Here is a 23,694-nt window from a genome sequence, read left to right as displayed (position 1 = left end):
ACCTATAGTAACAGTGGGATAAAAGTCTCTGGGTAGGGAGTGTGACTGGGGGATAGCAGGTATAGTAGGGAGAGATGGTGTCTATAGTAACAGTGCGATAATAGTCTCTGGGAAGGGAGTGTGATTGTGGGATTGCAGGTATAGTAGGGAGAGATGGTGTCTATAGTAACAGTGGGGATAATAGTCTCTGGGAAGGGAGTGTGACTGTGGGGTAGCAGGTATAGTAAGGAGAGATGGTACCTATAGTAACAGTAGGATAATAGTCTCTGGGAAGGGAGTGTGACTGTGGGATAGCAGGTATAGTAGGGAGAGATGGTGCCTATAGTAACAGTGGATAATAGTCTCTGGGAAGGAAGTGTGACTGTGGGATAGCAGGTATAGTAGGGAGAGATGATGCCTATAGTAACAGTGGATAATAGTCTCTGGGAAGGGAGTGTGACTGTGGGGTAGCAGGTATAGTAAGGAGAGGTGGTGCAACAACTTTTTCCACATTAGAACAAAATCACTATACTTACCTTAGCTGTAAACCAGGGATAATGCTCTTTATTGATATTCCAAACACTCAGGGAAGGAAAGTCTGGCTCATTAGTGCACTGACCCCAGAGATTTCCATATGCACCGTCTGTCAGTTGTGTTTATTCTTGCTCCTATTTATTAAGTAGAACTTCCCAGGCATGGATCTTCTCATGGGCCCCTAATAGAGTAAAGGGCAGAACCATTAACTGAGGGGGGTTCTAAACTTTTCATTTGGTCTCACATGGTTTGTGGACTATTCAATCTGCACCGTGAGAGGCTCATACATGGGGATGGAGAGCAAGGAACGCCTATACGGAATAGGGTTGCCACCTGGCCGGTAAAAATGATGGTTTATCCCAATGTTATTAATTGGGAAAAAGATAAATATATAGGAAGGCCAATATTTTTTTGGCAACCCTAATAGGGAAGGGTTTGTGACTGTAAGGGCAGAGACACACGCTCAGATTCGCCCAGCGAAAAATCTCCTCTTCTTCGGTGCGACTAATCTCCCTGAACTGCCTTCCCGCAAGATAGAATGGAAATCGGAGGCGGAATGGCACTCGGAACGCTTCGTTTTTCGAAGCCTCACGAGGAAACTTCGGGTGACTCCAATTGCCATCCCGCTGGAGATTTACGTTCTAGCTGGCGTGAAGGCAGTTCGGGGAGATTAGCCGCCTAGAAGAACAGGTGTTTTGTGGCTAGCAGGGTTGCCACCTGGCCGGTAAAAATGATGCTTCATGCCAATGTTATTAATAGGAAAAAACAGCAAGAATATTGGAAGGCTGGTATTTTTTTCCAGAAAAAGTGGCAACCCTACACCTGGCCGGTATTTTACCTGCTTAGCTGGTAAAACGCCTACCAAGGTTGGGGCTGGTATTACAAATTAAAAGTACAATGCGGCGCCAAGTTAAAGTACAATGGACGTATATCTAGCAGCAAATACATTACACTACACAAGCCTGGGAAAGGTTCATGAAATAAAATACAGTTGTTATTTTGCCCTATACATGTGCCCACTGTATAGTTTAGGTGCCATATGTTAGGAAATGTAGGGGGGAAGGAGGGTACCCCAAACAAAATTATGATCTTGTTTTGCAGCCTATCCCCCTGAAAAATGAAAAGTCACCAGCGTTTTTTGGGATTTAGAAAAAATTTTTGAAGCAAGTCCTATCTACTCTATTGCACTTCACCTGGTCTGAGGTGGCGAAGGCAAGTCTGGTGCAAGAGGTAACGTTCAGTAAAATCCGCAAGTTAGTGAATTAGCGTAGTTACGTCCCTTCGCCAGAGCGCAACTTAGCCTGGCGTAAGGGTGCAAAGTAACGCTAGAGTAGGTCCACTTTGCTAGAGAATTTACGCCAGCACCCGTTAGTAAATCGGTGAAGTAACGAAATTACGTAAGCAGGCGAATTTGCGCTTCGCTCTTTAGTGAATTTGCCCCTTACTCTTTTCGCAGCCTTCGCCCCATTGTGCCGTGGCTCCGGCCCCTTTGATGTCATGATCCGCCCTTTTGCCATCATGACCCGCCCATTTTATTCCCGCCCCCACCACTGGCCAGTGAAAATTTTGTTAAAAGTTGGCAACCCTAGTCGACTAAATCTCCCCGAATCTGACCATGTGTCTCTACCCTAAGACGGGGTATATACAAAGTCTATATGGTGTGTGTAGGGGAAGTCTTGTGGCAGCCAAGGGCTTTCAGGGGCTGCTGGGAAATGTAGTGCTGCAGATCAAACTATACTGCTTCATATAACCACACAATAATGTTTGCAAAATTGCACCCAATGAGGACCCAATGATAGTGGTGAGAGCTGCCATGTAGCCAGGCACTTCTAAGGAGCGTTTTTTTTTTTTGGTGGCAGTGTCTCTTTAAGAGCTATTAGTCGGCAAATTGCTATTTATGCATATAATGGAAGTAAAGTAGGAGTTTCTCGAGTCCAATGACAAATAAAAGCTTGTCACCACCGTTTTCGTGTCCTCTGGCGCCCTCTACCGGCCGCTCGCAAAGGTACAAAAACAAGCGGTGACAGTTCCACTGCGCATGCTCGCACAACTGACGCAGCACGCTGGAAAGTTCGCTCTTTGGGGAAGGTACGTGTAAAGCTGTTAGTGCGCACACACACGGGGTGTTAGAGTGTCTAGAGGGGCCTGGGCGTCAGTCACCAAACCCTGTAGCTGATTGATCAGTGTATACTAATAATATACTAATGTATGGGGTTTCCTAGCGCTGAGACCAGGCCTGTCATGTGCTCTACACTAATGTCTACTGCTGTGTCTCTGCTGGTAGTTTAGCAGCTTCATTTGGCTACAAAGGTAGTCTTTAAATGGATTGTTTGCCTTTAAATTAACTTTTAGTATGAGGTAGAGAGTGATATTCTGAGACAATTTCCAATTGGGTTTAATTTTTTTTTTTATTTGTGTTTTTTTTTTTTTAAGCTTTTTATTCAGCAGTTCTCCAGTTGGCAGTTTCAGCAGTCTGGTTGCTAGGGTCTAAATTAACCTAGCAACCATGCATTGATTTGAATAAGACTGGGACATGAATAGAAAGATGAGTAACCTTACAGAGCATTTGTTTTCTAGATGGGGGTCAGTGACCCCTGTTTTAAAAACAGAGTCAGAAGAAGGCAATAAATTCAAAAACCTTTGCAAAGAAAAAATTTTAACGCTAGTGGAAAAGTTGATTAAAGTGAGGCATTCTATAACATATTAAAAGTTAAGTTAAAGTTAAATTATCCCTTTAATGGACCCCGTTTAAGCCTCCGCTGCTCTGTATGTTACCAGAGCTTTATAGACTAGCAATAGGTGGTGTTGGGGAGAAGGAGAGTAGGTGTGAGTGATTGGCTACCAATATGACTTATTGTTAACTTAAAGTTAGTGTTGGACTGGGCCCTCTAGGGACCACCAGAGAACCTGAAACCCAGGGGTCATGCACAGATGGATGCACATAGCCAGGGTTGTAACTGCAAAGAAAGCAGAACCTGTGACGGGGGGGGGCAGGTGGTATAGGGGGCCCCATGAGGCCCTAATTACTGAGCAATATCAACATAAATAGGTAAAAATAAATAAATTATATATATATATATATATATATATATATATATATATATATATATATATATATATATATATATATATATATAATATAAAAATTTTGCCGTATGGGGATATATATATATATATATATATATAATATAAAAATTTTGCCGTATGGGGATATATATATATATATATATATATATATATATATATATATATATATATATAGCCCTAAAATTAATTTGCTGTGGGGCCCAATAACAGCTACGGTAAAACCTCGATTTATAATGCATTTCAGTGGGTGCATTTCCCTGATTTTAAGTAATGTTTTCCCGGATTTTACATTAAAATTTTGCCAAAAAACTGCTTTTTCTCTTCAATGAATGTCATTATTTGTGAAATAAAGAGGTCTAAAATACTAAGCAGATGTATATTTTGCCATGGTTCTGCCTGTAAATGGTCAATTCCAATTAGTCTGCCCCTGACCATTTTCGGCGCGGTCCGACGCACTGCAACAAAATGCCGGCGTCCAATCGCATGCATCGGAAATAAGGTAAGTAATGGAAATTTTGGATGAAGACGCAGCGTTGATCCGATGTGGCACGACTGTTGGATGCAGACGCCGCATCCACATCAGACGGTCGTGTCGAATCAATGCTGCGACACCATCTGACAATGCATTCGCTTACCTTATTTCCGTTGCATGCGATTTGACGCTGGCGTTTTGTTGCCAAAAACCTCCATGTAGTCCTACCCTTATGCAGTCCTGCACCAATCACTTATTGCCTTAGGTGGGAATGTGACTGACAGAGAGTCTTGCACTCGCCCCCCATAGTGTAACATTAACTCTGCAATGCTTAAAGGGGTTGTTCACCTTTAAATGATTAGTATGATGTAGAGAGTGATATTCTGAGACAATTTGCAATTGGTTTTAATTTTTTATTATTTTTGTTTTTTGTTATTTAGCTTTTTATCCAGCAGCTCTCTAGTTTGCAGTTTCAGCCATTTGGTTGCTAGGGTCCTAATTACCCTAGAAACCAAGCATTGGCTTGAATAGGAGACTGGAATATGAGATGGGCTGGATACAAAGATGAGTATTAAAAAAAGTAGTCAGAAGAAAAAAGTGAATAATTCAAAAACGATAAAGAAAACATGAAGACCAATTGAAAGGTTGCTCCGAATTAGCCATTCTAAAAGTTAACTTAAAGGTGAATCACCCCTTTAACCCTTGTTATTAACACAGTAAATATTGTATCTCAAAGTAAAACGGACTCCTGCGCTTATATTCTTTCAGTACTTGAAGAAAAAGTTACTTTAATGCATTTCCCTGATTTTACAAAATTTTTTCCTGGTCCCCTGAAAAACATATAATGGGGTTTCTACTGTAGTTATGACACTGCACGTGGCTTAGAGGTTATAGGGCTGATGGGAATTTTCCCAGACTAGGGGATCCCCTGGGACTTTGCCCAGCCTGGCAGAACTCTGAGGAGTCCCTAATTATTGCAGATATGTTGCACAACTGCAGCAGCCAACTCCCCGCATGTGTTTCTATTTCAGCCTCTCTTGCTCAGTATGATTATCCCTGTGAGATGCTTCACCTGTGGAAAGGTGGTTGGGAATAAATGGGAAGCCTACCTGGGTCTTTTACAAGCTGAATACACAGAGGGGTAAGTCCTAGCACTGATGTTTATATACCCTCCTGCATTGTTGTTGCCCAGCTCATTAGCCGAATTCTGTTTCTTTTCAGCGATGCCCTGGATGCACTTGGGTTAAAGCGCTACTGTTGCAGGCGCATGCTGCTCTCGCACGTGGATCTCATTGAGAAGTTGTTGAACTATGCACCTTTAGAGAAGTGATGAGGCCCTGGCACCTGCGGCTCTATACAAACTGCACCAACCGTGGGCTCAGGGAAGTGCAGGACTCCTTGTACCGTCTGTTCCATGGAGATAGCCATCATGCCTTGCCATATGGGAAAACTGGCTCTAACGGGAGAATGCTGGGAGTTGTAGTTAACACAAATTGCATTTTTCCTCTTCATGATGTGCACTATATATAAAAAATAAATATATTATCTCTACCATGTCTGGATTCTGCTGCCTGTCATTATGTCTGGCTTAAAGGGGTTGTTCTCCTTTAAATTATTATCAAGTATTTTTAGAGCGTCAACATCTTGCATATGCTGTAAAATGAATGTGCTTATACAAAGAAATCCATTCATATAACATACAAACTTACATACATAACAACCAGTACCAGTACAAAAGGTGAGCAAGGCCCTGTTCAAAGAGCTTACAATCTAAAGGGGAAGGGAATGAGACACAAGGGGCAGGGGTGGGCAAAATCACATTTAAGCATGTGAAATTAGCATTTGGTAGCTAAATAGAGTCAGAGTAGTTAGTATGATATAACAGAGTGATATTCCGAGACAGTTTGCAATTAGTTTTCATTTATCTGTGGTTTTTTCGTTAGCTTTTTTATTCAGCAGCTCTCTAGTTTGCAATTTCAGCAATCTGGTTGCTAGGGTCCAATTACCCTAGTAACCATGCATTGATTTGAATAAGAGACTGGAATATGAATAGGAGAAGCCTAAATAGAAAGATGAGTAATAAAAAGCAGCAGTAACAATACATTTGTAGCCTTAAAGAGCATTTTTTTTTAGCTGGGGTCAGTGACCCCTATTTGAAAGCTGGAAAGAGAAGAAAGCAAATAAATCAAAAACTCGCAAAGAAAAAAAAAACTAAGGCCAATTGAAAAGATGCTTAGAAAAAAAAGTTCAACAACCCATTTAAAGGAAAAGGAAAGTCTAAAATAGAATAAGTCTAAAAATGCTGTATTTTGTATACTAAACATAAGCATGAACTTACTGCACCACAAGCCTAATCAAACAAATAATTTATGCTTTCAAAGTTGGACACGGGGCTGTCATCTTGTAACTTTGTTAAACATCTTTGTCTGACCCTGACAGTGCACATGCTCAGTGTGGTCTGGGCTGCTTAGGGATCGTCATAAACAAAACTGCTTGAGTTCTGCATGGCTGGGAAGTAAGGTGGGGGCTCCCCCTGCTGTTCATAAGTATGATTGTTTCCCTGCAGAGCAGTTAGGGACCGTCTGACAATTCCTATACACAGCAGTAAATGAAGGAAGAATTTCACTGCATACAGTCAGGTTTCTTATAAAAACGGTACACATTTTTTAATCAAAGTATGTTGGAGATAGGTTTCTTTTTCATTAAAGAAAGTAAAAATGGGATTTTATTTTTTTGCCTTTCCTTGTCCTTTAAAGGAATACATCTGATTCGTAGGTACAGAGTGTTGGCCTATAGTGTTTCTTTCTATATCTAAGGAAATGCAGCATCTGTCTGGTCAATTTTTCAGTTTGTCCAGTAGATGGAGCTCCTCATCCACCAAATTAGTGATGGGAGAGTTGAGAAAAAACTCAAGCCACACCCGGCTTCTTCATTTATCGACCCACGCATCCAAATCCACAATTTACATTCATGTTTTAGTTGAGGATTTACGTTTGCTTTAAGAGTACAGTTAACTGTTGTCTTTATCATGATACTGCCAATGAATAGTCCTGCCCCATAGCAGAAATCTGTGCTTCCTTGTGAACATTTGGCCAGAGCATAAAGGCAAAAACACACCTGTGTGGTCAATTTCCAGGGGACAAACCACCCCATTACTGCCATTGATTAAACTGCACAGGCCGGTTGTACTCCAGCCAATCATTTTCCTTCCATGCTAATTCCCAGATCTATCCTCTGGCTTCTGTTACATTGTTTCCCAGCAGTGCAGATAACAAGGTGCTTTCAGTAATTATTACATTTCCAGACAACTTTAAGGGCTCTTACAGACGAGCGTTTTCAGCTGCGCTTCCCTGCGTTCCGGTTTCATGCGCTCAGCTGCAAGGGAGCGCAGGAGTAGACGCACTGAATTATTGTCAATGGAGCTGTACTCACACAGACGCATGTAAGCGCCAAACGTAGGAAAAATGGAACATGCTGTGTCCCAACCAGCGTTCGGCACTTACATGCGTTTGCATAATCCCCCCCTGCAGCTGAGCGCATGAGACTGGAACGCAGGGGAGCACAGCTAAAACGCTCATCTGTAAGTGCCCTAAAAGGGATGTATGGTCAAAAATTATAATCACATTTGCCTTTAGGTAAAGAATAGAAGCATTTCTCAAATGGCAAATAATTATTTATGAGCCAGTTTCAGTGTCAGACTGGGTGGGACACCAGGGGCCCATTCTAAGTATTATTTTCTTCCTCTCCCCACTCAAACTCTATTCTCCTAGTCTCTTTTCTTTACATACTATAACCTATTATTCCATATACTGTATTTAGCCTCTTTATTCTCATAGAAATAGGTAATGACCATGAAATAAGACAAATGTTTAGAAGCAGGAGGGCCCACTATCACCTGGGAGTTTTCCGGTTATCCCAGTGGGCCAGTCCAACACTGTCCGGTTTTGAGTTGCGTTTGACTTAAGCTCAATCAAAACTCAAAAGCAACTCTTACAAAAAATAATTATTTGCAATTTGAAAAATGATTTAGTTTCCCTAAAGGCAAAGGGGATTATCATTTCTGACCATACATCCCCTTTAAACCCTATTCAAAAGCTGTAATGTGTTGGAATGTTGCTTAGAATATTTCCTATTAGGCAAGTTGAGTTCACGTGCAAGAATGTATGCAATATGTTCTGCACGGTTACAGCTTCTCCCTTTGCGTCGGTGGCTTTTTCCCACTTGTGCAGAGGGTTGGCAGTAGAGATGTGTTGCAATGCCAAACTTAAGACAGGTGCTGCCAACTTTATTATACAATTAACCTCTTGGGAGCTTAAACTTTTATGTTTTCACTTGTACACCATGTAATTCGGGTGCCACTGCCGCGAACCCGTCGCTAACTTAAATGTATTCTTTCAAATCAGGTGCACTCACCGTTCTCCGTTGATGGCCCAGGTGCTGCGCCCCGAACTCGTCGCTTGGGGAGAAAACGTTTCTTTGCAGAGCTGCTTTAGGCACACACCCCAGAGACTCCATGGACCCGGTCTGAGATCAAAAACCTGCACTCTTTATTCCACAGATAACACCTTACGCATTGTGTTTCACACAGTCATAGGGGGTGTGTAGGACTAGTTTTCCTCGATCCACAACCTCCCAACCGTATCCCTGCCCGCTCCATCCATCCATGTTAGGGTACTAATTACCCCAGTAACCATGCATTGATTTGAATAAGAGACTGGAATATGAACAGGACAGTCCTTAACAGAAAGATGATTAATAAATAGCTATGACAATGAATTTGCAGCTTTACAAAGCATTTGCTTTTAAATGGAGTTAGTGACCCCTATTTGAAAGCTGGAAAGTGTCAGGAGGCAAGTCATTCCGAAACTTAAAATTAAGCATTCAAAAAGTTGCTTAGAATTAGCCATAACATACAGAAAGCTCTTCAAGGTGAATCGCCCCTTTGAACACATTTGAATGGTTTGCTGCTTTTGCACACTTATATACACTGCCTGCCACACAACATTTACAAGTGTACATATTTGTATTACACAAACACAAAGAAATGTCTCCCCTTTATTTAATTTTACCAATGTCTTTTGCTTTTAACCTAACAAATTTTAAATATGGCAGCATGACTATTGGATCCAGTATTTTGGGCACTAATTATCCTGTTTTGCACAATATACTTTGATTTGTAGGCTTTTTACTCCTGCATTATTGTTCCATAACTTTTTTTTGTTTTACCATAGCTTTGAAGTTTGGTGCTTTGGTGTAGAAAGAATCATTTTGCATTTGTCAGAATTTGGCTAGAATTTGACCAGTTTCGTCAAAAGTTTGCCACTGGCGAAATTACATTTCCTGGTGAGGAGCAGTAGAGTAGGAGAAACCAGCCATGTATGTTGTGGATTTGGCTAGCCAGGAAGTAGAAGCTTAGGTGGGGTAGAGCGAGACCACTTTTACCAGTCAGGGCTCCCAGAGAGAGTGCAAAGCAATGTGTGGAACAGTCTGTCCTAACAAATCTCTGCATTAGCTCCTAAAGCTAGTGCAATTCCAATGCCTTTGTGGCATCCAATGACAATTAGCTGCAGAAGATAAGATATTGGAAACCGGTCATTTCTCAAAAATAACTATAGGAAAGCATTGCAACTAGGCAGTTTGGCATAGAAAGACATTCTGAATCAGTCTAAAAACATGTATGTTTGCTAGGTTAAGCCTACTTTAAGTGGAACTTTGCTTTTGATTTTAAAGTATGAAGATTTTCAGGAGTGCTTTGGAAATTTGGTAGTGTACTGCTGGGAGTTTTGACTTCTACAAGTCAGAAATCTCTTAAAACTACATGTTCGTTATTTGTGCGTTTAGGAGACCCAGGCAGTTGTATTCACACAACTAAACTTCTATGTTTATCAATGAAAAAGGTTTAGACATTTAGAAGTCTGTATCTTGTTACAGAAGTAGAAATACATTCTAGCATATTTTGAAAGCTTGGGTCATCCTTAATTTTTTTGTTTTTCCTCTATCCTAGGAAATGCCTGAGGTGAACTACAAAATATTCATAAACCCAATCTGGCAATAGAAGTATCAGAAGGTCCAAATTGGCTGTCAGCGTTACTAGGAGCCAACCATCTGACTTAACATCCCTATCAGTAAAATGAAAGTGCTTCAATTGTTGCCTGGGCCTACTGCTTCTATATGAACAGATACCTCACCATATTGGGACCCATTGAGTTTCCAGGGCAGTTTACTCTGTGCCATACAGAGGTGGGGTCCACCATAACACACTGCAAATCAATGGTTTAGTCGCAGTTAGGGTTGCCACCGGCCTGGTCAGTAAAAATGATGGTTGATCCTTATGTTAATAGGGTGAAAAAAAAAAAAAAACGACAATATAGGAAGGCCAGTATTTTTTCCAGAAAAGGTGGCCATCCATATTTGCAGGAAATGTGGATGTCCATCAGAAAGATAAGCTTATAGAGCAGGGTCTGTAAAACTGAATGCAAATCTAAGTACTTTTGAAATTGTATTATTTTAAGATTCAAAGATATTAAAAACCATGTACCATTGTATTTAAAATGTTACAAAAGCAAAACCGACTGGTCAGTTTGACCATGATCCATTTGAGAACTTCAAAGCTTTCCTGAACAGACTAAGACCAGTCTCTGACAACTACTAACAGGATCACATCTGAGATGGAACAGCAGGTTTTGCAGTTTCGACAAAATGTATTCATATTAACACTATCTTGCATTTCTTGGAAATTGAATGCAAATTGCAAAAGTGCCTAAGGGCATCTGCAAGGCCACGTTGTGCACTTTACCAGTGGAAGCCGCACAAAACCAGAACACATATACACAGTTCACTTTTTAATTTCATTATGAATGCAACCATATAAAAACCATAAGTTATGAAAGTCACAATGGGAAGCTTTGACAGATCATAAAACAAATGAAGGTCCTTTTCCATACTAAGGTCTGAGAGACTTACAAAAACAGTACAAAACACCAAGCCAAGTGAGTGACCCATTTGCCCTCAATGGGATGGAGGTCTGCTCCACATGAGGGATAAACAGTGATACTGATGATACCAGCACCCTGCTAACAGGACAGAAATCCCACCCAGATAGTGTCCATTTAATAAAAAAAAAAAAAAGTGAAAATGGGAATGCACACTTTGGAGCTTAACACTTTGCTGCCAGCAGGGGCTGAATACTCTTGCAGTGTAGACACCCCTTAGGCCACTCCGTAATGGAGGTTTAGGGTTCTCTACAGTCAAAATGAAGTCCTAAATTCTAGCAATTCATTCTGACTGAATTCCCTACTAAAACAAAAAGGAATGCCTCCAGAGAGACCTGCTAAAGGCAGGACAACTGTTGGGGGCTCTTAAGTTGTACAGTATTAAACAGGTGGTTTGTATCCACTATGGATCTTTATTTACACTATGAATCCAGCCGAGCTGAATACTCAAGCCTAAATGGCCACTGTAGAGGACAAGATCAGTGCTTTTGGTATAACCAAGGAACTCCTTGCACTCTACATTGAACTGGGCTTCTAAAACATTCCCCATTTGTGGCTAGCAGCAGGGGTTAAAACTTTGTACGCGATGTAAATAAAACCACACAGCTAAATGTTATACATGATGCATTGGGATTCAGTTTCTTCAGGCAGGTCAGCTTGCTTGTAGTTTCAACGCATTCTATAGTCTGTCGAACAGGACAACTCGCACAGCTGGCCCTTGAAATCAATGTCAACAGTAAAATCCAGGTCACGCTGAAGAAAATAAAAGTTTGTTTAGTTTTCATTCCACAAACAGATTACTTGAGACAGCAATAGCAAAGTTTTCTTACGTTGTTTTTGGCATTAGGCTTCATGCTTATGGTACCAAAGATCTCCTCGCCAGTCTTAACAGTGAGATAGTCTTCCATGTAGAAAACGGTTTGCTTCCAGTGAGTGTACGGAGACTCAGGACCTGCAGAAAACAAGGGAGGTAGATCAGGTTACTTAAAAGTGCTCACAATCATTAAACAGACTGTCATGGCAACACTAACCAATAGGGTAGGCAATATTAGGCTGATCTGATAGTTTAGCCCCTGGGCAAATCAGAATTGCAGCTTTGTAGGACCGAGGACAGTGTTTATGTCTACTATCAGACCTAACCACTCGAAATCTAGTGGATTTATGGCCAGATCCGTTATTCAGGCCAGTCGGCAGCTTTATTGGCCCATGTATGGTCAACTTAAAGGGATTCTGTCATGATTTAAGACAAATTTATATTTCCAAATTACACTGCAAATAATTCTCTACAGTATAAAATGTCATTCCTAAACAAGAAAGTATTAAGTAATGTATGTGCCATCTCTGGTCATTTTGCTTGGTCATGCGATTTCAGAAAGAGCCAGCACTTTAGGATGAACGGATTTCTGACAGGCTGTTTCTCCTACTCAATGTAAATGAATGTGTTGCAGTGGGATCTGGATTTTACTATTGAGTGATGTTCTTAGATATACCAGGGAGCTCTTAGGCTGTTTCTCCTACTCAATGTAAATGAATGTGTTGCAGTGGGATCTGGATTTTACTATTGAGTGATGTTCTTGGATATACCAGGGAGCTCTTATCTTGTGTTAGGGTGCGGTTATCTGGTTACCTTCCCATTGTTCTGTTAGGCTACTGGGGGAAGGGAGGGGGTGATATGAGTGACTGAAGTTTATCAGAGCACAAGTCACATGACTGAGGGTAGCTGGGAAACAACAATGTCTAGCCTCATGTCAGATTTCAAAGTTAATATAAAAAAAATATGTTTGCCCTTTTGAGAAATTGATTTCATTGCAGAAATCTGCTGGAGCAGCATTATTAACAGGTGTTTTGGGGAAAAAAATTCCCATGACAGTATCCCTTTAAGTCAGTAAATGAAGCTACTTGGGCTAGCAATTTAGTCTAAGATAAAAAAAATTCTTACTTGTAGAAAAGCCAGTTCTTTTATGGCACCGTGTGAATTCAATGTTGAAATACGCAACCATGGCATGGATGTAGTCATTTCGTTTCACTTGCAGGCAGAATGGAGAGGTAAAGGTCAAGTCGTCAACTTTGACAGTATAAATATCCACTTCCTAAAAGTGCAAGAGAAATGTAGTTAAAATTGGCCTTAACTATCATTGCACACTGTCACACAGGAGGCCTAAGTCCTATCTTTTCACCACAGGACTTTAAAGAAAAGCAATGCAAAATCCATGGCATTCTGAAAATATACATACAAGTGACAATAATTTAGAACAATTTATAATGGACAATTTAGAAGTGATAGAAGAAAAAATATAATACACACTAAGCTATATGTAATGTTTATTTTTCCACTATAAGCTTTTTTAAAGAAATTGTTACTTGAAGTTCCATAACCAGACTGTTTTGCAAACTTTGACAGTCACTCCTGAGCATGTCCGTTAGAACAGACTACTGCAGCACAAATATAGCAGACCTCTCAAAGGATAATGGGGATCAGAAGCATTGGGAAGACTTTAATGGCACAATTATAAATAGCATGCAATGACACTATAAAGATCAGTGACTAAAAAATAAACGGCTGCTGCAATAGCTTACTTGTGCTTAAATCAGCAAAAATTACTCAGGCACTATTGTAGCAATTTTATTCAGTCATGCTTACATTTTAGGACATTTAAAAGGAGGTCCTTGTTAACTGTTGACATCACACAAGACAGACTTAACAGATACAAACCTTTATAAGGCAGGCGTTTGAGACCAGTTGCTTGGGGTCAACAACATCAACCAGAGGCTCCTTGATGGCTACATCCTTAATGCATGACATATCAAAGCCATAAACATTTTCCCACCCTGCAATAGAGATTGGTATAATGAACAAAAGTCGATACATTTTCATCAAATATAAAGACATGACTAAAATATAAAACAAATCTTTGTCACCTTTTCAAAGCATTTCAAAAACAATTTGAACAAGGTACAAAGTTTTGGATGTTCCTTACATTAATGCATTCTTCAGAGTCTCCACTTATTCTGCTGACCACAATTATAAAAAAGCTGAAGGCAGGCCACAATGGATACCATAAAAAGTGGTAATGCAAAAATTCTAAATGTATTAAGTTTGTTGAATGGAAGTGCATGCGGACAACGCAGAGATAACATTCTAAATTGTAGCTGGCAATGGTGAGTTGAGTATTTTAACAGAACACCGCATAAATGGCATAAAACAAAACCATGTTAATAGGACAAGACTAAGGGGCAGATTTATCAAGGGTCTAATTGAAAATTCAAATTTACGAGTTTATGATCAAAAGTGTCAAATTTGACTAGGGAGTTATTCAAATTAGATTTAAAAATTTGAATTACATTTTCAAGATCACTCTGGCCCTTTAAGAACTTGAAAGAATTCGCCACCTAAAAAAAACTCGAAACAAGTTTGATTTAAGTTCAGGTCCTATTCGGAGTAAAAAATGTTATTTTAGAAAAAATTTTGATCCGTCGAATTTATGGGAGTTAAAAAATTCGACCCTTGATAAATGTGCCACTAGGTTTTTAGATGAATGGATTTGCAATTAAGGAAATCTGGGTAATACAAGTGTTCCAACTGGCACCTAAAAATCAGAGCTTTTACTCACAGTGAATCTTGTAGTCTTTGTATTGTCTATCCTCAATAGCAGTTACATACAGTGTAGCACGATCTGGAAATATTAATCCATCTGGGTTCTGGAAACAGCAGAATATAATTAAGTACATTGTAAACATACTGCACAGCAAGCTATAGATTTTATATGATTGGTTATATTTAGCATGAGAGCTACTGTAACAGTTCTCCACCATGAGTGGGATCTAATTTTTTATGAATCTTAACCAAAGGCAAACCAGTTACAATCATGTCATGGTTGGGGTTGTTTTCTCTGTAGGAAAGGCGCTTGAGGGGGAGGACATGATTACACTTTACAAGTACATTAGACGACATTATAGACAAATAGCAGGGGACTTTTTTTACCCATAAAGTGGATCACCGTACCAGAGGATACCCCTTCAGACTAGAAGAAATTTAATTTGAAGCAATGTAGGTGGTTCTTCAGTGAGGTTGTGGAATGCACTGCCAGGTAATGTGATACGAACTCAGTTTACGCCTTTAAAAAGGGGCTTGGATGGATGATTTCTTGGACAAGCATAATATCCAAGCTATTTGTGATACCCACTCTTAATATAGATATTTGTATAGTCAGTGGGTGTGTAGGTATGTGCGCTGGGATTGAACTTTATGGACTTTGGTCTTTTCTCAACCCGCTTAACTATGTACTATTATAAAAACAGTTATTTATTTTATCTAAAGTGATATGTGTACACACTGTTGTACAGTACAATAATGCTCAGAGCATCACAATTACCATAAGCCCAATCAGATCCAAGTAAACAGCAAGCATCAACAATAATCATTTTGACGGTATTCAAACATTAGCCCAAAACCCTATGTAAGCAAACTCACCAGCCATTTATCCCGTGCATAGATAACTGTGTTAAGCATGGATTCATAGAATAAACAATATCCCATCCATTCACTGATTATGATGTCCACTTTTTCTACTGGGAGCTCCACCTCTTCTACTTTGCCTTTGATGATGGTGACCACTAAAGAAAAAGTTGTTAGATAAATGTTTCCATCTAGACTGCTTTCTAATTTAAAAGATTGTGTGGTTACCTACCGTGATCTAGTTTATTTGCCTTCACGATTTTTATGGCATAGTCAGATATACTTGAGCACTCAATCTAGAAGAAAAAAAAAAAAAAAGATGCAGTCAGATTTTTTTTTTTAACCTGGCACATTAAACCCACATTTTAAGGATGGTTGCACTTCCTGCTCCCTAGTTTTCACGTCGCACTTTTCTTACTGTCCATTTCCCTACTCCCCACCACTCTTACTACATTTGTTAGACACACATATGGGACCATTTATCCAGAATGCTTAGAACCTGGGGCTTTCTGAATAACAAGTCTTTCTGTAATTTGGATCTTCACACCTTAAGACTACTACAAAATCATGGAAACATTAAATTAACCCAATAGGCTGGATTTGCCTTCAGTAAAGATCAAGTACAAGGTACTGTTTTATTATTAAAGAAACAGGAAATAATTAAAATGTATTATTGTATTTTTGATTATAATGGAGTATGGGAGATGGTCTTTCCATAATTCAGAAACTGTAAACCAGGAGGGCCCATACTTTACTAATGAGGGGTCTACTTTTAGTGATGTTGCCCCATAATGATCTACATCAATAAAAACATTGTTAGCATTCTGTTCCACTGAAAACATTACTTACAATATTATATTGATTTATGAGCAAGTGTATATTGGTATGTTTAATGAACAACTATTTATTATGTAACTTTAATAAATAACTCAATGAAAAGAATGAAACAGGAGGGTGATTTAGTCAAGCTCTTTGTTGACAGTTTCTTGAGATCTACTGATCACCAGCTAAAGGTCTACTGGTAGATCCTGTCTACCTTTTGGGCACCCTTGCTGTAAACTGTTCTAAATGGATACATTTAGTTGATACATTTCTTATTTGTCCCTGCTGAGCAGAATCTCTGGGTTTCATTACAGGCAGCTGTAAGAATTGATACGTTACTAATCCTCCAGAGATGCTGCTGAGAAATGTATCAACTAAATGTTGCAAAATTGTCACAGTTTAAAGTCTGCACCTGAATTACTGAGCTGCCAGACTCAAACATTAGAGACACGAACATTCAACTTTAAAATTAGATCTTTCTGTATAACTTGTTTCCCAAGTTAACAGATCCCGTACCTATGCTATATTTATAAATACTACATCACAGAGCACCTGCAGGAAAGGGACAACTTTAAGACATATCCAACTATATGAAATTGCAGTGAAAAAAAAAAATCTATACCAGCTAGTAGCATCATGGAAATGTCAAGTGTAAATACAAACAAAACTAGGTTTCTAAATCTTTGCTTTGTCCTATAGGGGCACAGGTTTTTCTTACCCCAATGACTTTCTTGGCACCAGCCTTTGCTGCAAACATGCAGAGAATACCCGTGCCACTCCCAACATCCAACACAACTTTATCTTTAAATAGATGTCTGTTGTGAAACATTGAGTTGCGATAGGTCAGTGTCCGAACTTCATCTTTTAACATCTCCTGCAGACAGATAAAAGCATTGGTCAGAAATAACCCGACATTCACATTATTATCTTTAAAGATTGGACTGAGCGAGAGTTCACTTACCTCATGAATGCCAAAGTGAGCATACGAGTCAAAGTAGTAATCTTTTGATGTCATGTCTTCTGCATTTGGCTTCACACTGCCCTCAGGCAGAGCACAAGAAACCTTAAAATAACAAAACACATAAGTCTTAACACCCCTATGTCCAGATGAGAAGTATAAAGTACAAAGATCCAATTTAATGAATTATGGGTGTCTATAATACATAACTGTGCCTTTAAGGTGTTCACCTTTAAATGAAATATAACGTATGATGTAGAGTGATATTCTGGCACAATTTGCAATTGGTTTTAATTTTTTTAAATTGTGGATTGTTTAATTTTTTTTATTCAGCAGCTCTCCAGTTTGTAATTTCAGCAATATGGTTGCTAGGGTTCAAATGACCTCAGCAACCATGCACTGATTTGATTAAGAGCCTGGAATATGAATAGGAGAGGCCTGAATAAAAAGCGGAGTAACAGAAAGTAGCAATAGGCTTAGAGCATTTGGTTCTTAGGGTTAAGGGCACACCTGGCGATTCTGGGACTAATCTCCCTGAACAACTTCCCAATGTTTTCCGTCGGCTATAATGAAAAGTCGCCTGCGGCATAGCACACGTGGCGCCATTCAGGGTGATTAGTCGTCCCAATGAATGGGTGATTAGTCACCAGGCGACTAAATCTCCCTGAATCCCCAGGTGTGCCCTTACCCTTTGATGGGGTCAGTGAACCCCATTTGAAAACTGGAAAGCATCAGAACAAAAAAGCAAAAACCATAAAAAAAATAAACGAAGACCAATTGAAAAATTGCCCAGAATTGGCCATTCTAGAACATACTTGATGAACCATCTCTTTAAAAATTAAGATTATCTAAGCACTAGTTCTGTGATTGCTTTGTTAAAGGGTCACAAGCCAAACCTATTGAGAGAATGCAGTATACATCATTTTAGTTGGGATAAAAAAAAGTAACTACCAGAATGCCATGTTTACCAGCTGTGGGGCAAAACCACTACCAGTCATGTGTGTAAACAACTGAACAGTAAATTGCTTACTGCTGACTAATTGCAATGGGTGATTAGACATGAAGATAAATTTGCACCTCTATTGCTTAAAGGGGACCCCATCACCCAAAAAAATTCCTATCACATTAGTCAAGCAAAATGAACTTTAATTACACTATATAAATTATTTGAATCTTGTTTCCTTCAGTCTGGGATTTCAAAATTATAGCAAGCAGCCGCCATTTTGTGGACACTTATTAAGGCAAGCCTTGTATCATCTCAGAATCTTGTTTGTGCATCAGAATGGGGGACCCCATGTCCATCCCCATGTCCTGGTTACACAATTAAACGGTAAAGAGAACAGGGGGCTATGTGGAGAGAAGTGACATCTAGGAAGTGCTGAATGGAAAGTGTAAGTAATTGTCTGCTCCACCTCTATGCCCATGGCAGAGGAGTGGCAGACCATATCTGATTGACAGCTGAGATTTTTAAATGAGTTTACAGCAGCTATGAATGCTTTAATAAAAAATAGAAATTGGATTTCATGTTTAATTTCCCCAATCTGCCTTCCCACCGGATGTAATGAGAAATCAGCAGCGGGAAGGCACTCGCTTCGCTTTGATTTCCGAAGTCACCCGAAGTTTACTTGTGAAGCAACGTCGGAAATCGAAGCACCACGAGTGCCATTGCGCTGGAGATTTTTTATTATAGCTGGCGGCAAGGCAGATCAGGGAGATGTTCACCCAGAAGAGGCGATTAGTCGCCAGATGACTAAATCTCCCCATGTGCCCTTACAGAGAATTTGTTTTTGATATGGGGTCAGTGACCCCCATTTGAAAGCTGGAGAGAGTCAAAAGAAAAAGGCAACTAGTTCAAAAACTTAAAGATCAATGGAAAAGTTGCTTAGAAGTGGCCAGCTTTCTGTACAATGACAGAACAATTTCAAGCAATGCCCATGGTTTAACTTTTGGGAAAAAATGCCCAATCACAAAAATAACAGCCCCTTAGATGGCCCTAACTGGGAACCATGGCAAACCTGGAGTTAACTACTTTCACAACTGCTCATATTTCAATTCAGCTGCTTAAAAAGAGCATGGATAAAAATGACTGCTTAAAGGAAAAGTAAAGGTAAAACTCACTGGGAAGGGGGACAATTGTTATGTCAACCCCTAGAGATTCCAATTACTGACCTGCTTCGCTACACCAGCAATCAAAAGAAATGCAATGGTGTGGGGTTCTCCAATCACAGCAACATCCTTTTATATTGTTTTAATGGCATCCCATGTGCAGTAGAGAAATAAAAAGTGTGATGTAGTATACACTTGCACTTGGCAGAGAGACTCAGAAGAAAGTGCCTTCCTCTGAGAGCAAGTTAGTGATTAGTGATTTTTACCTGTACTTTAACTTGGCTATAACACCACTGCACCACAGTACAATGTAGTGAAATGCAACCTGTTACATGAACTCTAAAGCCAAGTTGGCCAAAACACAACTAGCCAAAAATTAAAAAGGATATTTACATCTTCTATTGGAGTCCGCAGGCTCATTCCATTGGCCAACTTGGCTACAAAGTTCTAGAAAAAAGTAACATGAAAAAGGTTCAAAATGCGACTTAGTTTTAAGCCAGTCACAAGTCAAGCCAGCAATTTAAAACAGCCAGGCCTCAGATTTCAGAAAGCTTTGGCATCAACATATCAAAAACTAACTACACCATTCGGTAATCATGTCAAGCTCTTCCTCCAACAACCAAACTTGGCAAAGGCTCCATGGATCATAGAAAGTACAGATATTATAGATGCACTATTCAGACAGTCCCAACAATATCTAGATAAAACACCCCAAATACCCTGCTGATTTTCAAAAGGGGGTGGAGAGCAAGTAGGCATTGCTCCAAATCCCACCCTAACTGGCAAACACAGTTGCTCTAGGAGGGTAGCCCAAAAGTTAAAGGGACACTAAACCCAACCATAAAGTTGTCTTGCTGCACCCCCCAACGTTCTAGAAGTCTAGAAAAGATGCAGTTCAACTGAGAATTCTGCTGAGCAAATTACAGACACAAGAGAATAGACCAGAGACTGCAGATTCCCAGCACTAGGCCATCCATCTTGAATGCAGAGATTGTGCTATTTAGGGTCATTAGATTACACTAGAAGCAGACGTGGGCAGGAAAGACTGTTCACAACATTTGAGTCAGACTAAAGGTGGCCATACACGGGCAGATAATGCTACCGACATCGGTCGTTTAGACCAATTGGACAGCTTATCTGCCTGTGTATGGAGGCTCCCAACGGGTCTTTTCGATCGATATCTGGACATGATATTGATCGGGAAGGTTATATTTTTCTCCCGACCAACCCGTCTGAGCCCATTGCGCTCATTGAAATTCGATCGTTCAGATTCCTTCCAATATAGCCCTGCCTTCAGTGTCATATCGGGGAAAGATCTACTTTTGGCGACATCGCCAAACAAGCGGATCTTAGTGCATGGCCACCTTTACACAGGTCAGCCGAGATACTCATTGGAGGATTACTTTGCATTCTAATGCTGCCCTGGGGAGTAGGACATCTTTTGTGCAAGAATGCTTTAGGAATACAAACAACGCTGGACTATGTCTTCCAGCATGCCTTAACCTCAATACGTTAAATGAGACATAGAATAAATAAAACCTTAATTTTGTAGGCAATTATATGGTGTTGCTTTAACATGGTGCCAAAAATGAATCTTTAATCACTGGCCCCTATTTCAAATGAGGGGTGGGCGTGTCTTAACGGTCCCTGCCAGAAACAAAGTAGGAGGGGGACAGTTAATCACAGCCCTGCAAAAACAGGCTTCAGTTCCCCATCAGGTCCTGCTAGCTGCTGATTGGTTCCTGTCCTACAGGGCGGTGAGCTGAGAGCTGCTGGGCTGTGATTGGCTGTCCCCCTCCTACTGTGCCATTTTTAAAGATAATGAAGGCACCATGTAAAACCAACAGCATATATTCCTTATAATTGCCTACATAAGGGGGTTTTCATTTATCCTATATGTCTCCTTTAAGATTTTTTTTTTAAGAAATAGATCAATTCAATCCACACCATTCTTTCTAGGGACACAATGTATTTCACCATTTGGACATCATTGTTATCGGTCACACGATGATCAAAGGACACTGCGCATGCCCGTTACTACACGGCGGCGATCGCGGGTCCCTAGCCCCTGTATTCCTAATATTGCAGGCGAACAGCCAGAGCCAGACAAGAAAGGCCCGGGCGCCCCCAATATTAGTGCAGCGTGTGACCCACGTGCGCAGGCGCAAGGCCTGGCTTTGTGCTACCGGCATGTGGGCGGGGCATCGCTGGAGAAACACGTGGCCGCTGACTTCTCAGAACAGACGCGCCACATACGTCACACAATCGTCCCACGCGTGAAATTCCCCGCAGTGGACGCCCGTGTGTTTCTAAGAAGCACCAGGCCGCCATTATAGAACAGAAGTCCCGCCTTGCTCTACTATAACACCCACGTCTCTCCGGCGGCGGCTGCTGGGAGCTATTCAATGAAGACTCATGAGGAGCGCACGCTGGACACCCAGACCCATGGGAAATTACACAGGGACCAGATTGCGACCGCTAAACGGCGCAGCAGGAATAGCGGGAGTTGTAGTTCACCAGCATCGATAGCTGGTGAAAGTTAGAGTAATAAGGCCGCTGTGGTCTCAAATCGCGTCGTGCAGAAGTAAACAGCCCACCGCCCGACACCTCTTTCTCTCGGCTACTTACCTCCATGTTGCAGGTCTTCGCCTCAGCCATCTTTCGGTCAGTCTCCCTCACGAGTCTGAAAAAGAACCCCAAAGCCACACCACCGGCTTTGTACGAGAGAACTGCGACATGCGCCGCGGCCCCTAAGCCTTTTATATGGACACACAAGCCCCGCCTGCAAGCGGCACCGCCCCAGGGTCCTTCGCGCGGTTTTTTCTACCTCTCAACAACAGCGGATTGTGTCTTTCTTCGCGATACAAACCTGCCCCTTTCCATCTTTGCGCGCCGATTGGCTAGCTTCTATCAATCTTGACCCACTCACTGGCGAAAGGCTCCGCCCGTCACAGCGTTTATCTGTCTTATTGGTTAGTTTGTTTCATACGTAAAACATCGCGTAATAAAATGGAGTCTTTTAGTAATTCGAATTTTGTCCGTGTGGGGCCGCTTCGATAAACTATTGTTGAAAAAAACATTTTCTTTCCCTACTTTGGGTTATTATGTGACAGGACTCACAGATAAATCGCACGAGGCACAAGTCCATATAAGCCTTAACGGGATTCTGTCATGATTATTATGGTGTCGTTTATATTTCTAAATGACTGTTTACACTGCAAATAATTCACTCTACAATGTAACATTTCATTCCTGAACCAGTAATATTGGTGTAGGTGCATCTCAGGTCATTTTGTCTGGTCATGTGATTTCAGAAAGAGCCAGCACTTTAGGATGGAACTGCTTTCTGTCAGGCTGTTGTTTCTCCTACTCAATGACTCATATCTCCCAACATTTTGGAAATAAAAAGAGGGACAAAAAAGTTGGCGCGCGTATGGCGGCATATTTTATGGCCCGCCCATTTTGTGACCACACCCCATAATTACCATGTTCATTTTACAAAATTTGTATATTAAGACAAAAGATGCAGGGAGCTTCTTGTTCTGTAAAAAGACCTCATATTTCTTGCACTGGTGTAAATGCTCTTCCCAAATTCCAAGGTAATAATGCCACATACACACCGCATATCAAATTCAAGAGTGGTTTCATGGACACCAGAATGAGTTGAAAAGGCTTCCATGGCCTCCCCAATTACCTGCTCTAAGCTTCATTGTGAGGGCTAACTAATTTCTATTTCCTTCATTGCACAATAAACTGAAAGATTTAATTCCTGAAGGCCCAGTCCCTCCACACACACTCTGGCCCAGTATGACAATATTGCAAGAATTAAAGATGTTTATGTGACCCTACTACAAATCTGGCAAATGCTCCAATTGAAATGCATTACACATGAAGGGACTGTAAACAACTGTAAAATCTTGGAAAACTTATAACGGGTATGTAAAATTGGGGTCTGACTGTATGCAGGACAGGCTTCTCTTTCTGATCCTGGCTTACCCAGTTATTCCATGACCAACAGGTTAACGGTAACTTGCAGATCGTTTGAAGATGGTACCATCAAGTATTGAGTATGTTTGAAACTAGTCACAGTGGCTACTACTGTGATTAAGCAGGATTGCTGTGGACCTTTAAACTGAACTATTGATATTAGCCGTTGTATGTGCCATGCAGCAGACCTTTGTGCTTATATTATCTCCTCTGTGTGTCTGTACCCACGTGTAAGTGCCCATACGGGAGTGTGAAATCAATCAACCCCTGCAGAGAAATAAACAATCCAAGAAACTATGAC

The 23,694-nt window shown here is 40.6% G+C and overlaps 2 protein-coding genes across 4 annotated transcripts; one reads left to right on the top strand and one right to left on the bottom strand.

Annotated features, from left to right (window-relative positions):
* The first annotated feature begins 2,495 nt into the window (after positions 1–2,495).
* Positions 2,496–5,626, top strand: LOC108696737 (DNA-directed RNA polymerases I, II, and III subunit RPABC5). Its single transcript, XM_018226348.2, has 3 exons — positions 2,496–2,601; positions 5,104–5,213; positions 5,294–5,626. Exons 2-3 carry the CDS (start codon positions 5,119–5,121, stop codon positions 5,400–5,402), a joined length of 204 nt encoding a protein of 67 aa, XP_018081837.1. The 5' UTR covers positions 2,496–2,601; positions 5,104–5,118; the 3' UTR covers positions 5,403–5,626.
* A 5,275-nt stretch (positions 5,627–10,901) lies between these two features.
* Positions 10,902–22,190, bottom strand: prmt1.L (protein arginine methyltransferase 1 L homeolog). Of its 3 annotated transcripts, XM_018224374.2 has the most exons (11): positions 22,035–22,148; positions 19,800–19,853; positions 17,304–17,405; positions 17,061–17,216; positions 15,753–15,816; positions 15,536–15,678; positions 14,676–14,763; positions 13,778–13,893; positions 13,004–13,154; positions 11,895–12,016; positions 10,902–11,817 (listed from the first exon to the last, which is right to left on the bottom strand). In XM_018224374.2, exons 1-11 carry the CDS (start codon positions 22,062–22,064, stop codon positions 11,734–11,736), a joined length of 1,110 nt encoding a protein of 369 aa, XP_018079863.1. In that variant the 5' UTR covers positions 22,065–22,148; the 3' UTR covers positions 10,902–11,733.
* Between the last annotated feature and the right edge of the window lie 1,504 nt (positions 22,191–23,694).

Source organism: Xenopus laevis, chromosome 7L, assembly GCF_017654675.1.
Source record: "Xenopus laevis strain J_2021 chromosome 7L, Xenopus_laevis_v10.1, whole genome shotgun sequence".
In the NCBI taxonomy this organism is placed as follows: Eukaryota; Metazoa; Chordata; class Amphibia; order Anura; family Pipidae; genus Xenopus; species Xenopus laevis.
This window is presented reverse-complemented; position numbering and strand designations above follow the sequence as displayed.